At 35.4% G+C, this 17,123-nt stretch overlaps 1 protein-coding gene across 1 annotated transcript in view; it reads right to left on the bottom strand.

Annotated features, from left to right (window-relative positions):
• The window catches only part of TTC6 (tetratricopeptide repeat domain 6), a 259,315-nt gene that overhangs the window by 161,974 nt on the left and 80,218 nt on the right, over positions 1-17,123 (bottom strand). Inside the window, exons 4-5 of the mRNA XM_032242507.1 lie at positions 6,235-6,345; positions 1,587-1,793 (exon numbers count right to left, since the gene is read on the bottom strand). Coding sequence (XP_032098398.1) covers positions 1,587-1,793; positions 6,235-6,345 — 318 coding nt within the window. The remainder of the gene's footprint in view (positions 1-1,586; positions 1,794-6,234; positions 6,346-17,123) is intronic.

The raw sequence follows: 17,123 nt of genomic DNA on the forward strand, positions 1-17,123 counted from the left end.
GGCTGAGGCAGGAGAATTGCTCAAACCCGGGATGCGGAGGTTGCAGTGAGCTGAGATCACACCACTGCACTCCAACCTTCGTGACAGAGGAAGACTTTGTCTCAAAACAAAACAAACAAACAAAATTCTTCCTGGAATGCTTCTTAGAAACATCCAAGTGTATGCTTTGTAAAGAGCATGACTGATGGGGTCAGTCACTGGGAGCAGTTGTAGATTTTCTCTGGTCAACTATTACTTGTGGATCTTCCCCTGTGTCATGCAGGATGAAACTTAGAAAACAGGGCTTGAGAAATGAAGAATAACCAGTGCATTAATTCAGACATAAGGTCACCAGGCCCTGAATAGGATGGGGCAACTAGAAAAGAGAAGAAAAATATAGAAGCAATAACATTGGGGAAATTCCAGGCTTTAGACATTGATCTATATGTAAAAAGCAAGGGCATGGGAAGGCCATGGATAAATCCCAGGTTTCAGAGGTGGAAGTCTTGGGCAAAAATTGAAGAACAGGTAATGGCTAGTTGACGTGGGTGAAGTGTAGTAGGAACATAATCATTGGTGGGGAGGGGAGGCCCAGAAGTAGAGGAATTGACCAGAGAGGCTGTTTACCCAAGAAGGGGCATCCATCTGAATCAGTCTGGGAGAAGATTTCTGGTGATAATCAAGACCATACACTATGGTTCAAGGAAAATGGGCTGGTTTTTTAAATGCTAATAACAATATATCTTTTTTTTTAAGTAAAAAAAAGTGACTCAAATTAAAGAAAAGAATGAATGCAAAAGTCCTCCCTTATCTGTGAGGCATATGTTCCAAACGCCAGTGGATGCCTGAAACCTTGAATAGTACTGAACCCTATATATGCTTTTTCCCATAGATTCATATTGATGACAAAGTTTAATTTTTATAAATTAGGCACAGTATAAGATTAACAACAACTAATAATAAAATAGAACAATTATAACATACTGTAATAAAAGTTATATGAATGTGGTCTCTCTCTCTCTTCTAAATATCTTATTATCCTGTGTATATTCACCAATTTCCACACTACAGTTGACCACAACTAACAAAAGCCTTGGATAAGAGGGAACTTAAACCCTACTGTAAAGGAAGGGTGATATTTAAACATGGTAAAAATTATGTAAATACACAAAACGAATCATGTAAACATTCTCACAGTAAAAAAAGACTCGGGGGTTAGTATGAACCTAAATGAGGCAAAGTTATAAAAGTTACAAAGTTCACCATGTTCTGGTTCCTGGACTACAATCCTGACTTCCTCGAGATAGTATCTAGAAGATTCTTGGCCAATTTCTAAAGACGTAAAAGTTCCTTCCCTCTTTGAAAATTTGTTTTCTCTCCCCAGAGTTGCAATTAGGGTTGACACTAGAAATTTGCAAAAAAAAAAAAAAACATGTTCTGTTTTCCTAAGTGGGCAACTTGCACTTCTGAGGCCCCTTTTTCAGGGTGAGCACACCACCACCCCCGCCCCCAGCCCCATACCTTGGTCATTGCCTGGGCCATTTCTTCACACCTGCACATCCTCAATTCTCCTAACTCTTAGGTGTTTCCAACGTATAGTCTCTTACCTTTAAAGACATAGGTTTGGCTTCTTTTGAATCACTTGTAGGCTGTCCATGTTCCAAAGATTTACTTAATTCCTCTGCTGGCTGAACTTGCAAAGTTTCCTGAGGTTTAAATACTGTGCTTTCTACTTCTAAGGGTCCCCATTCTACATCCTCTTGTTCAATCTGGAAAATACTTGATATGGCTTCAGGAAGTTCCTTACGCATACTCTGTTGAAAAAAGTAAATGTGCAAGAGTGCTTTTTGTAAAAATTGGTCCTTCTAGGGTTTTCAGTAATACAACAGTTTCTATCTGACAAGATGAATATGAAAAATGTACGCTTGAAACTAAACAGAGGCAATAAGTTTCCTCTGAATGCTTAGAATCTCAAACTGACTTAAGAAAAATGTGAAGGCTAGCAAATTATTTTCCTTGGCCCTTTTCTCAGAAAATACAGCCATCCCACAGTTGTTATAGGTAAAAGATGGCATTTAATACCAAATAGTTTAAAATTGTCTTTATTATGCAAGAAGGCATAGCCAGATCAAGAAATTTAATTTTGTAAAATGGAACTTTAATCTTGAGCTTATGTTGTTTTTTTTCCGCCACATCACTAGTCATCAAGCAGGAGCGCATGTTTTTATAAGTACTAAATGGTGTTATGGAAATATTAAGAACTTTGTAACCAGATGGAACTGAATTCAAATCCTGGACCTGTTAGTTAACAGATGTTTGACCTTAGTCAAGCTACTTTCAACTTTTTTAGCCTCATTTTTGACACTGGTAAAAGGGGGTTAATAAAACGATTTTATAGAATGGCAAAGTAGATGCACTGGGGTAACTGTCTGGTGAGTCCTCCTCTTGTACTGTCTACCTATGGTAAGCTCAATCATTATAACGTTCCATAGCTTTTGGAACTGCTGATCATTCCCTTTCTTTTGAATTTCTCTGCTCCTGACTTCCTCAACGCATTCTCCCAGAGTTCTCATTTGGGAGACTGAATAGATGAAAGTACCACCCACCAAAACAGAATATGGAAAAAGAAAAGTTCAAGACGAGGGCAGTGGTAGTCTTCCAGTTGCAATTCACCATCTTCAGGACTCTGCCCAACCTCCCCTTCTCCACAGAGGCTTTCCTGATCCTATACTCTTCTATACTGCCTCTATTCTAGCATGTATCACGCTCTATTATAATCCTCTAAGTACTTATCATCATAATCCTAATTGCCAACAGAAATGAGCATTATCTTATCTAATTTTAATACTCACTGAACCTCCATGAAGTAGGAATTGTTTTGTAGCCCCATCTTAGGAATGAAGCATCTGAGGCTTAGGAAAATTGTATAACTTACCCAAGGCCATACTTCAAGTAAGTAGCAAAGCTTTGTTTGAACCTAGATAGCCTGACTCCAAAGTGCAGTCTCTTTCCCTCTTAACCTTTCACCAAATAGAGTAGTGGTTCTCAAAGTGTGGTGCACAGACCCCTGATAGTCTTCGAGACCTTTTCAGAAGGTCTGCAATGTCAAAACTACTTGTATAATAATATTAAGATATTATTTGCCACTGTGTTGAAATTTGCACTGATAATGGAAAAAGCAGTGGTGGGTAAATAGTGAAATAATACTTTTTAAATGATTGACACACAAGATTATAAAATCATGCAAGATAAAACAATTGTTCAAAGAGTAAGATAGATTCATCTGTTTTAATGTAATGACATGTAACAAGTTTATATATCTGGTTTCAGATTCTACATTGTGACTAATCTTTACGAAACTACCATTTATGAGCGGGGCATGGTAGCTCATGCCTGTAATCCCAAAACTTTGAGAAGCCACAGCAGGCAAATCACTTGAGCCCAGATGTTCAATGCCAGCCTGGGCAACATGGCAAAACCCCATCTCTACAAAAAATACAAAACAATTAGCCAGGCTTGGTAGTGCATGCCTGTAGTCCCAGCTACTCAGAAGACTGAGGTGAAAGGATCACTCGAGCCCAGGAGGTCAGGGCTCCAGTGAGCTGTGGTCACACCACTGCACTCCAGCCTGGGTGACAGATCAAGACTCTGGAAAAAAAAAAAAAAGAAAGAAGAGAAGAAGACGAGAGGAGAGGAGATTAGAGGAGAGGAGAGGAGAGGAGAGAAACAAAACCTCCACTTGTGGAGTTGTGGTGCAAGATTATCCATAAGTATAAAAAAAGGCAATTGAAATATTTCTCCCTTTCTGTAAGAGATCAGATTTACTTAACATACTTCAACCAAAAGAACACATTATAGCCTGAATGCCAAAGCAGATACAAGAATCTAGTTTCTCTATTAAATCAGAGTAGATTTACAACAAATGTATGACAATTCTACTCTTTTCACTCAAATTGTTTTGTTTTGGATATTTGTCTAAAAACTATGTTCTTAATATTAATATATAATTAGCTTATTATTTTAAATGAGTGAATACATATTTAAAATTTTTGTCAGTTTTAGTTTTTAATGTGGTTAAAATTGGTTGATATGATCCACAGAAACAAAAATTCTCATTAGATCCTAAAAGTAATTTTTAAAAGTGTACAGGTGTCCTGAAACTAAAACTGTGAGTCCTTCAAAACTTTAAAGTTTGAGGATTTCTTTAAAAAGAAATTAATTGTGTCTCACTTTATCTTTTATATCTCAAGCACTTAGCACATTATATACACTGTAATTATTTATGTATAAATAAATGAAATTATTTCAATTTTTCTCTGCTATGTAATCTCTATTAGAACACCCATTAAATAGCAGTGTACTTTGTCTCTTTATAAACTGACCTACTCCCTAAATGAGTCTCTCCAGGGCAAGAGCTGTCTTTTCCATCTTTGCATCAACCATGTCTGAAACAATACCTAGCACATAATAGGAAAAGCAGTTAAGGAATTAATTCTGTGATTTTTTTTGGTAAATATGTAAGGAAATCACTCACCATGATCAAAAACTGTTATATTCAAAATGATGTGTACTCAAAAGGTATTCCATTAAGAAGGCTTCTTTTTAAAAAGAAACAAGTTGTATCAAAGAACTAAGAAAGCTCTGGCTTGTGGCGTTGAGATGCTCATGACTGAGGCCACCATGTACTGAGAGTAAGAGCCAGGTGCCACTTAGAAAGAGCAGGTCCTCCCAGAAAGGGAGTGTGCTGACCAGTGCTGCCCAGACAAATCTTAGCCCAGGAACTACCAGGGTAAGCTTCTAGGGCAATATAAGGGGCAAGTAGGGCAGATAGAGTTCTGTTGTCTGGTACAGAGTGGGCACTCCGCAAAATGTGTCTGGAATAAAAGACACCATAGAGGAGCCTTTCTACCATGACCAGGTACCAAGTCGAAAGGCATTTTACCTCTAAAGAACTGGTCCGCTTCCTCATAAAAAGCCAGAGGCCAAAAGAGGTCCAGTGATTGCCTGTAAATGTCAACGCTAAAGGAATGGTTCCAGTAGAATTACAAAGAAATTAATCTTTTTGCTTAAATATTTATTTTAAATAATCAAGATGATATTTAAGCTAGGTACCTGATTGTGGGCCTTTTTCACAGTTTCCTTCAAAATAGTATCTTTCCTTATACTTTACATGATCGTAGTGAATGGTATTAAGTTTATTCTATTAATGAAGATTTCTATTTGGCTAAACCTAACTGATCTTGTGTTTTTAGTTTACTGTACCTGTTAGAGGCTTCGAGGTCAGAAGTTTTGATATCTACTTGTAAATGGTGTCACATAAAGGCAGCTCTGTCAATGTCAGTGTTAAGCCCATAGCATATGCGATAAGGCTTCACAATTGATATATCCACATACTATTACAAAGGGCTACCGGTACCAGCTCGTGCTGGGTCATAAGGCAGGTGATGGGAATACAAAGGAGAAAAAGATATGGCCCCAAAGCATCTCGAACTCTAGTAGTTCTACCATTTGTGATAACTGTAACATCACAGGATCCATAGCTTTCATGAAAAGAAAAAATTCCATGTACTTTCTGAACATGATACGTTAACCTAAAAATGAAATATGATCACAATTTTATATATGTGGGGGTCATATTTTCAAGAACCAAAGGAGCAGGCTATTTAATAACATTTTAGCAATTCTTCGTAGAGGAACCATTAGGCTCTCACTTTTCTATATAAATGTGGGTTTCTATACACGGGGAGACACTGTCCATTCACAGGGAATATATACCAGATTGCTTTGAATCCAATGGTTATTTTGCCAGTGATGGATAAAAATAAAACTTTATTTCCCAAAAAAATTTCTGTCACCAACTGTCCACATTTCTCAACCAAATTCTCCCCTTGCAATGCTTTTAACAATTCTTTGAGCTGAATACAGAGGAAATTAATACTTTCTTAGAAGCTAACAACTTTTAATTAATGATCCACCTACCTTCTAGATCTAAATGTCTCTAAATCAGAATTGTTAAAATCTTACCCTTCTAAAAAGAGTTCGGGGTCTTAGCTCAAAAGGTCCATGGAAGCCAGCAACAGTGAGCCAAAATGGCCAAGACTCCCAGGATGGCATTGAGTTAGATGTGCTCACAGGTAAACACACCTCTATAATACAACAGAGGAATTTTTTAAGCTCTCCATATAAACATTCGAGAAATAGGAAGCATCCCATTACTTTCACAGAGGCAAGGAGGATTTTTATTAAAGACTTTACCATTTGCGATTCCTCAGCACCCATCTGGAATCTATGCTCTGCTTGTATCTGAGGTGTTTCTGCTTGCATAGATGATGTTTTGAGGTACGTTTTTCCCATTAGAGAAATATCCTTAAGGAGAAAAGGAAACAAAATGATGCCAATTTTTAAAATCTTTGAGGTGCATCATTATACTAAAACACTATTATGTCTCTATTTCTCATTTCGTGTAGTAAATGAGAAATAGAGACATATAAGCTAGTCAATCACATGCAGTAAATACATACAGCAAAAAACAATAAAGGCAGGGTGCAGTGGCTCACACCTGTAATCCCAGTACTTTTGGAGGCCAAGTTGGGCAAATAACCTGAGGTGAGGAATTTGAGACAAGCCTGACCAACATAGTGAAACCCCATCTCTACTAAAAATACATTTCTGCTAGCAGCATACAAGGATTCCAGTTTCTCTGCATCCTTGTCAAGTATTATTATTTTCGGGTTTTTTTTTTAATTATAATCATCCTAGCGGGTACAAAATAGCATCTCATTGTAATTTTGATTTGTATTTCCCTGATTATTTGTGTTGGTCATCTTTTCATGTGTTTATTGGCTTTTGACTATCTTCTTTGGAGAAATGTCAAAAATACTTTGCCTACTTTTTAAATATACAGAAATAAAAATTTGTTGTCTATTTATCTCCTGTGATTATATTCTCACTTATAGTGGGGTGGCCAGGACACTTACAAGTTGTAGGAAGAGGAAGGAAGGGAGTGAAATTCTTAAGCTGAAAAATCAGCATATTTCCTTTGAAGCTTCCTTCTCTTGTTATTTTCTACTTTAAAATGGTGCAGCCACTGTGGAAAAGTTTGCTGATTCCTCAAAACTTACATACTATTACCAATCAACCCATCAATTCCCCTTTTACTAGTATGCCCCCCAAAAAAGCTATTTCAATAGGTATTTGTACAATGATATTATAGCAATAGTCAATAGGTGGAAACAAGCCAAATGTCTATTCATGGATGAATGGATAAACAAATTTGGTATATCCATACAGTGGAATACCATCCAACCAAGAAAGTACTGATGTACGCCACGATGTTGGATGAATCTTGAAAACATTATACTAATTGAAAGGAGCCAGATACCACAGGTCATAAATTGTATAATTCAATTTATATGAAACATCTATAGATGTAAAATCTATAGAGAATAGAATAGCAAAATCTATAGAGAAGAAAGCCAACTTGTTGAGGATGGGAAATGGGGAATGACTGTTTAATGTGTACAGAATATCCTTTTGGAAAGATGGAATGGTTTTGAAACTAAATGAAGGTGATGGCTGCTCAACATTGTAAATGTTGGTGCCGCTTACATCAACATTTGATGTAATTGTGCACTGTAAGATGATTAATTTTACATTATGTGAATTCATCTCCGTGTACAAAAAAAGTAATTGGATGTGATGAGCACTTGAAAATAGTAGGTACATAACAAATGTAATTTCCCTGCTCCTTAGACATTTTTAACTAATATAGCCATAAAATTTATTTGTGATAGTTAATATGTTGCCCAATGACACACAGGTTTATTTTGTTTGCCTAAAGTCTAGTAAAGCCAGTGTAAAATAAATTTCACACTTGACATGTTAAAAAAGATGTGTAATAAAAAAAAAGTTTTATTTACAATAATAATTTTGTTAGTGCTGGATCTAAAGTTTAAGCACAAAGAAACACAAATGGATGTAGAGGTAACAGGTGAGAGTAAAAAAAATGCACTTTATTCAACATTAGGAAATCCACTAATTTATAATTAAAGTGTAAAACATACAATGATCTTCATGGTACTCTCAAGTGAAAATCACATGGTAGTCTCAGGTGAAGGTGAAATGATAAAGTGGTTGAGCACACATATTATGCTTTTGGTTTCAAATCTTGACTTCAGTTGCCTTAGGACATTCTCAAGCAAATTATTCAATCTCTCAATTTTGTAAAATGGGAATAATAACAGCACATACATCATATGCTTATTATGAGGATGAAATGATATAATACATACAAACAGAAAGTGTCTTATACATAATAATAGTTATTATTCACATTAAAATAAAAAAGCAAAATAAGGATGTCTATTGGCACCATCATAATTTGATACTATACTGGAAATTCTAGATATGAAACAGAAAATAACATAATTATAAGAAATGAATTAACCACATACCTGTTACTTGAGGAGGCTATGATTATATACCTAAAATTCCCAAAATAATCTGTAGAGTTATTCAGATGGAAAATCAATTCATCAAAACCAAATTCAGAAATTTAGAAAATAAGAAAAAGAACAAAATCATGAAAGCAACAAAAATTATAAACTACCAAAATAGTGGCTTAGGAAACATGAGGAAAACAAAAAATTGACTGAGACATAAAAATTGCCTTGAATCAGAAAACTTGGATTTTGGACTAAGAAAAAAAATCAAAAAGAAAAATTTTAAGTAACACAACTAGTATTTTGTTTAACTTGTATTAATTCTACCTTGTCTCCCTGAGTTGTATACTGTAACTAGTAGTATATTTCTACATCCTCCACAGTCTGTCAAAGTGTTTAACAAATTTTTTAACTCCATATATAATTGAAAATTTATAAACCTGTAAGCATTCCAGCTTCACAATCCTGGATACATTTTTTTATGTGTTTCATAGAGCTGTTTCTATCAATGGCATGCAACAGAATCCAAAATGTCCGAGCTAGAAGGGCCTTAAAGGATAAGTAAAACCCAAAGGATGGCCAAATTTTTCCAGACGTTGAAGCCAAAGCTTTGAGGCTTAAAGGGTGCTATGAAGTATTCAAAACAAATAGAGCACATGGTCTTTCCCCTAAACTGCTTCAAGCAGATGGACAGCAACAGAAGCAGCAGTGTTCCTGTGGCCTGTTAGGCAGGCCCAGTATTTTCTCAATCACCATTAAAAGAAGGGGTAGAGAGAGCAGCTGCCCTCTACCCTTTGTCATGCAATCCAGGTTCTCCCCAAATGACACTGGCCCAAATAGCATGGGCCAAAACAGTGTTTCTAAAATATACTCTTTATGTTCATCAGCACTTAGTCAAGCTGCATTGCCTTTAAATAACTTACTATAAAGTTTAAGATTTAGAAAGAAGGAAAGAAAAGGCATCGTATGGCCCTAAATGTATGTATTGCCCACACAGGATACTTTCTTGAGAAACTGTCCTGATCTGCATTGACTTTCTCTTGCTTCCTACAGGCAAAACCCCAATGGCAGTGGTCTCTGGAATCCTCCTTACAGGCACAAGAATATAGCAGGGCTGCCTGACATCCATTCTTTCCCATTGTGACTTTTTAAATTAAATGTGTATATGATTGGTCTGGATGACTGGACCCTGTAGTCCATAGATCTGTCAGTTCTAAAAATATGATTTTAAAATGAACAACAAAAAAAGGAATCTGAATGGCTGCCACATAAATTTAAACATCAAAATGGCTACGGGCATCATCTAAAACAAAATGTATATAGCATCTTTCCCACAAAGTCCCAACAGAACATAGTCCATTACTTAAACCTGTTCAAAAACTACAATAGTTCCAGAAACACAAAATTATTGGGTTTCAAGTAAAATGTCTTACTTTTTAATATCACTTCTCTGATAGCTACTCTACACAAGAAAACTACAGTAGTTTTAGAAAAAAAAAAAATGAGGCTTCTTCTAGATCCTCCCTTTTTAACTACTTGTCTCTGTACTTTCTAGAACAGCAAATGCTATGGGACGTCACTTTCCCAGCTGCTTCTAGTCAAAGTACTGAGCTATGTTTTCTCCTCCTCCATGATTCACTATTCATTTTCCATCTGGCTCTACCATCTCTATATTTCCTAATTAAAGGGCCAAGTAGACTAACATGCCAATATTTCAACACAAAATATCACAACTACACATTTATGTACTCCATACTAGGTGAAAAAGCAACAAAAATTGTTCCAGTCATTAAACATCCTATGTTAAAAGAATTTAAAGTTCATATACAAATAAAAGTACTGACAACTCTTTTTAGATATTTTAATTTCAAACTGTTCATCCGTAAAGTATGTAATACTAAAATGTGGCTTGACTTTTCTTCATAAAAAGAAAATTAATGGCAATTTCTCTCCTGTGGAAATCCCAATTGCCTGAATTACTGATATTTTAGAAATAGATTTTTTTAAATGCTATATGTAATTTTATGCAAGTTGACTATATATCTTGGACTTAATAAATTATAGCCTCATTTTGTTATCTGCTAGTTTAAAACAAATTAATAATAGATGTGTTTTTAGAGGAAATGCTGTTACTTGGAATTAATTTTCCAATGATACAGTCTTCTATAACCTACTCATAATATGTTATATGTGCTCTCTAATTTCCTTGAAAAGAACGAACTACCACTACACTATGGTATTAAACCAAAACATGGGGAAAATAAATGCTAACTGCTGCTTTTGGATAATATTGCAACTACTTGTTATGCATATAATATTTTACTTTTTCATATGTATAAATTGCATTTCTTAGGTGTTTTAATGTTTTAAATATATTTACATTTAAAAAATTACTTAGTTTTGTTTTCTGTTTTATAACTATAGTGAGAATGATGTTTTGAAACAAAGTTTTTGGCTATTATATATATATATATATACACACAAACACATATCTATCTATCTATATCTATATAGATAGATAGATAGATATATCCATATATATCTATATAGATATATAGACAGATCTATCTATCTATATAGATAGATATAGATAGATATGTGTATCTATATATATAGATATATCTATCTATATATACAGATATATATATATATATACTGGTTATATATGTATACTGGGTCCTATCACCTTTCAGCAGAATACAAAATCTTCTTTTAGAAATTCAATATAAATAGGTTATAATACCCATATTCTTTACTCCTTTATTGAGAAATAATTTACAAGCCATAAAGTTTACCCTTAAAATATACAATTCAGTGGTTTTAGTAATATTTACAAAGTGGTACAATCAACATCCCTTTCTAATTCCAGAATATTTTCAACACCGCAAAAAGAAATCCTAAATCCATTAGCAGTTACTTCCCATTCTTCCCTTCCTCCAGCCCCTAGCAAACAAAATAATCTCCTTTTTGTCTGTATGGATTTGTCTATTCTGGACATTTTATATACCTAGAATCAAACAATATTTGGCATTTTTTAAAATCTGGCTTCTTTCATTTAGCTTAACGTTTTCAAGGTTCATCTATGTTGTATCATGTATCAGTACTCTATTTCTTTTTGTGGCAAATTATATACCACATTTTGTTTATCTTTTCATTAATTACGGGCATTTGGCTTATTTATACTTTTTGGCTATTATGAACGATGCTGCTATGAAAAAAAGGAAAAAAATGAGGCATTCATGAAAAGCTTGTTTAAATCAGGTCATCTAAAACAGATGCAATGCAATCAGAAAAATATTGCCAGAATATGATAAAGCCTATGGTTGGGCAATACACCATTCTTTATTCCTTGTCATTCATATTAGAAAAGACAATAGAAGATCCAGAATTTTCATTTCAGAAGGCTGTGGAGAAATTTAAATTAACATGCCTGACTCTAGGTTATGGCATCTGCTATGTCAGTTATGTCAAATTCATCCCTTTGAATTATGTACCAACTGTTTAGTGAGTTATGATGTGCTATGCAAGCAGCACTGTGCCACAGCCCTCCAGGACTAGGAATCCAAGAGAAATGTAAGTCAAGATTCTCTCCCTCAAGAAGTTTCAGTTAGTTAGAGAGATGAAAACAGCAGACTAGGAATAATGTTTTTCAAAATGCAAAGCAGTATATTTAATCAAGCATAATTATTATGCACAGGCTCCAAGTTCAATAGAAATCTAATTTATTTAGAGAGATGAGGATAAGGGTACAAATATCAGAGAATGTACCAGTTTTAGTTATGCTAGTGAAAAATAAATGTGGTTCTGGGTCAAGGGATAGAGGGAGGGGGAATGCAGTTCTTATCTCATATTTTAATATAAGAGCACCTGAAAATAATTATGCATCTATATCAATGAATTTTGAAAGTTCATATGCCTCTTTTGTTTATTTAGTCAACAGTATTTCATAAAACTAAAATTCCCAAAACACACACTGAGTGTATTAGTCTGTTTTTACACTGCTATAAAGAACTGCCCAAGACTAGGTAATTTATGAAGAAAAGAGGTTTAATTGACTCACAGTTCTGCATTGCTGGGGATGTGTCAGGAAACTCACAGTCATGATGGAAGGTGAAAAAGGCACCATCTTCACAAAGCAGGAGGACAGTGTGAACACACAGGAAAAACTACCATTTATAAAACCATCAGATCTCATAAGAATTCACTCACTATCACGAGAACAGAATGAGGGAACCACCCCCACAATCCAATCACTTCCCTTCCTCAATACGTGGGGATTACTGGACACTCCCTCAACACGTGGGGATTACAATTCAAGATGAGATTTGGGTGGAGATATAGAGCCTAGCCATATCACTGAGGAAGTATGAAAACATATTTGTTATGTCTTCTTAAATGACATTACATCTCAAAAACACTGTTTTTGCTGTTCTGGAATCAAATAATAAATTTCATCATTTTCTTAAATGTTTTCCATTGTAAAACCATTCAAAAATGTTAACTAATGTTAACTAATATAAAACTCAACAAATTAATACACAGTTCACCTATCCTGATGTTCAACAAAAACATTTGTAGTACCACTTGCAGATCTGATTTTAAAAAGGCTCTGGCAACCATTGCCCAAGATGATCCCCAATGATTCCCTCCTCAATGAATAAGGCAGACATGTAAAATCAATAAGATATAGCAGAAATTACAGTGTGTGGCTATTTCAAAATATTTATGGCAACTTCGAAACATCATTGCTGTCTCTTAGATCACTCATTCTAGGGGAGGCCATCTGCCACGCCATACAACACTTAAGCAGTCCTATGGGGAGGTCTCCTGCCAACAACCAGCATCAAACTACCAGTCTTACAACTGAAGCTTCCTGGAAGCAGATTCCTCAGTCCCAATCAAGTCTTCAAATGATAGAAGCCCCAGATAGGATCTTGACACAGCCCCACAGGTGAGAATTACATAGGTAAGTTGCTCCAAGATTCCCTACTCACAAAAACTTTGTGAAATAAATGTTCATTGTTTTAAGCTGCTAAATTTTGGAATGATTTGTTGCACAGAAATAAATAACTTTAAAAGGGCTCTAAAATTCTAGCTCTTCAGATATTTAATGGCATTTCATAAAGAACCTAATACCTCAAAATCCCATAATTTTTATTATTTAGGTATGTGTTTCTTCCCTATTACCTATTATTGCATAATTTTTCTGAGCATTTTTAAAAGATACATATTGCTTTACAAAAAAAGCAATTAAATTAAAAAGTGGGGTAGTTTGGCTCAGCACAGCATCTCACACCTGTAATCCCAGCACTTTGGGAGGCTGAGGCAGGCGGATCACTTGAGGTCAGGAGTTTGAGACCAGCCTGGTCAACATGGTAAAGCCCTGTCTATACTAAAAATACAAAAATTAGCTGGGTGTGGTGGTGGACACCTGTAATCCCAGCTACTCAGAAGGCTGAGGCACAAGAATCACTTGAACCCAGGAGGTGAAGTTTGCAGTGAGCCACAATTGCACCACTGCAGCACTCCAGCCTGGGCAACAGAGTAGGACTGGCTCTCAAAAAAAAAAAAAAAGAAAATTGAGGTAATTTGTGCTAGATCCTTAGGAGAAACACAAAGTACATGTGTTAACATTACATACTGTGTAATACTTAATATGCTCTCCTTTGTCCCACATAATTATCCCAAATATCATGAAATATATTTAATTATCTATCATTTCACTATATTGTTAGTAACTTTGAAAGACACATTCCATGTGTCCTTGCTACAGTATTTGTGAAAACTACAGAATTACCAAAAATTGAAGAGCTTTCTAGAGGCAGGACTTGTCATAAGCCCACATCAAGAACATAGTTTTTTGCCCTATTATTAAACAAGGCTAATGAGAGAAACTGTAAATTCCCTAACAAGCAGAAACCTATATATAATAATATCTAACTTATGTTTATGTTTTAGGGAATATATATACCTTCCCTAACTAAGATGAAGAGTGACTGATTCATATCACCTGTGAAAGAGCATTAATAATCAGTCATCAGTTATCTCTTCTCCATACTAAATACCATCTCCTCCAAATTTTTCTCATATGGATCTGGGAGAGGAAACTATAAATTTTCAGAAGAATCCATAAGAATATTCTCTTAAGCCTCCTAATCTCACAGAGGATTTAATAACATAAATAAATACTTCAATAATAAAATTCAGAGCCCCAAGAGAAAGCATATTTTTGTTTATATCATTCAACAAATATTTATTTATAGAGTGACAACTAAGTCCAAGGAATTATATGAGGTGATGTGAAGGATAAAAAAAGCAAAAGACAAATAATCTTGCCTCCAGGCTTTTAATGGTCTTATAAAACAAATTCAGCATGCATTTGATCCATCCTACTAAAAATAGAAGGACAAAAGTCTATTCTGATCACTTAGGTAAGTCGCAGCCTAGATGAGCATATATATTGATATGCAGATAAAAAACAATAATGCATGTTGTAAGAGAGGCACAAAGTAAATTTGTACCAAGGAATTGGGGCAAAGAGGGGGAATATTATATTTAGAACAGAAGGCAGCACTCCCTTAAAATAGTTCTTAAGAGAAAAATAGAAACTAAATGTGTCCAGTGAATACAAAGAGCACTGTAAACACTGCTTAGATCGATTTTCAGATCCTTTCGATTCCCCTGGGGCAGGTGCACACGTGCCACTTGCTGCACTCAAACAAGGTTAGGATGGAAAGCATCTTCATATTGGCTCCCTTACTCCCTCTCCCCAGCCATACTTCCAAGGGGTAGTGATGAACCCCATGATTGTTTGCTGATTTGGTTCTCTAACATGATTTTTCTCACAGCCAGATTCTAATTTGAAAAAGAAATCACTCCATTCATTTCATTTATATGAAGTTGTGGGAACTTTTACCACATTATTCATTTATTTCATTTCCCTTCTCCCACTTTGCAAAAAAGTTAATCTTTGGGCAGAAGCAATGAGATTATTCAAGTTATCAAGGGATTCAGTTAAGGTTTTCAGTTGGAAGTATCAGAAACAGACTCTCATCACATAGAAGGTATTGAAAGGCTGTCTGGATTCACAGAATCAGTGGGGGAAGGACCAAATAAGTCACAGAACCCAGGAGCAGGAGGCATCATAACAGTCTTTTAGCAATAACAAACTTTCCAAGGTTCCTCATGACCCAATGACCTGGAATGAATCCTTATCATCCCTTTCATAAACAGATATGGTGTATTCAGGAAATTTTAAAATTCAGTTGATGGCTGGCACGGTAGAGTGCATTAATGGCCTCAACTCTTCACCTCTCACTCTATCCGTACCTTTTGCTATGTGATTTTGCATTTTTTATCCATCAAGAGGCAAAGTTTATTTTCTTGCCTCCTAACTCTGGATGTATCAATTTGTCTCTCAATTTATCCATTTTATTGCTTTAGCCAGTAAAATGGGGCAAAAGTAATGATGTGTCAATTCCTACCCTAGGACTCAAGAGTTTGCAGGTTGCTCTCTTGAACTTCTGCTGTTACTATGAGAAGTGCATGCCTAGTCAAACCATTGGTTCCAGAGGGATAAAAGTGCATAGATGTCCCTGGTCTGGATGTACAACATGGAACAGAGCTGACCAAGCTAAAGTCTCCAGCCAGAATAGAACCCAGCCTAGATTAACTGACTCCAGCCAATCCACAAAGGTGAGAGCTATAATAATATTGTTTAGTACTAAGCCCTTAGTTTTGAGAGTTTGTCAAACAGCATTAACTGTCTGATACAACTGGTGAATAAAATAGAAGGCAAAAAAACAAGGCTAGTAAGGTCAAATTATGAAGAACCCTTTATGCTATCTATTCCTGCAGTCAGTAGCTATCTAGCCAAATTTTTAGTGAGAAAATAAATTAATACTAGTGTCTGGTGAATAAACTTTAGTGTGAGTACAAACTGAAAGTTGGTACTGGAGACATCCAAGTGAAAGCTGATAAGGGCCTAACCTAAGGCACAGACAGTGGAAATAAGAATATCTGCTTATAAATAATACTTATTCTCATTCTTAATCTTTAAAAGCTATTCTTACAGATCAAAATAAAAGATTAATAAAGATAACCCTAAAGTTTTTGAAATATAGGGAGCCCTGACTTGATTCTAAACGGGATTCAAACATTTTGGGGCATGTCTGACAAAGTCTGATGGGATAGACTTTCCAAAATCTCATTTGCATGAGTAATGGAGAGTCACTTGGGAAAACATCCCAAAAAATGAAGAAGTTAGGCTTGATGAGCAGAGCCCCGTATGAAAACCTTGGTCTTCTGGGAACGGATGCAGCTCTGTCTCTCAGATGTGTCTCCAGTTCCATCCCAGTGAGATTCATATCTGATCCACAGTATTAATGTCCTGGGCAGGGGGTGGGGAACCAAAATTAGAACTTGGGTACTAAAAGTAAACTATGAAAGAACTCCCGCAACCTAATCTCCCTGTCCCAAGCAGGGTTGACTTACCTAGTAGGCACAGTAAGTAGAGTGTCTACGGCCCATGGTATTTTAAGGACCCATAAAAATGTTTTATTTTTAATTTCTTTTAAAATCAAAAGAAAACAGTGTGATTTATAAAACTGAAAAATTAAAAACAATAAATGTCCAATAATAGGCAAATTTAAAAACTTTAAAAAATAATAAAAATGCATATAGTAATAATGAATATGTAATATT

The sequence above is a fragment of the Sapajus apella genome, unplaced genomic scaffold, assembly GCF_009761245.1.
Source record: "Sapajus apella isolate SASKATOON/1434 unplaced genomic scaffold, GSC_monkey_1.0 scaffold50, whole genome shotgun sequence".
NCBI lineage: Eukaryota > Metazoa > Chordata > Mammalia > Primates > Cebidae > Sapajus > Sapajus apella.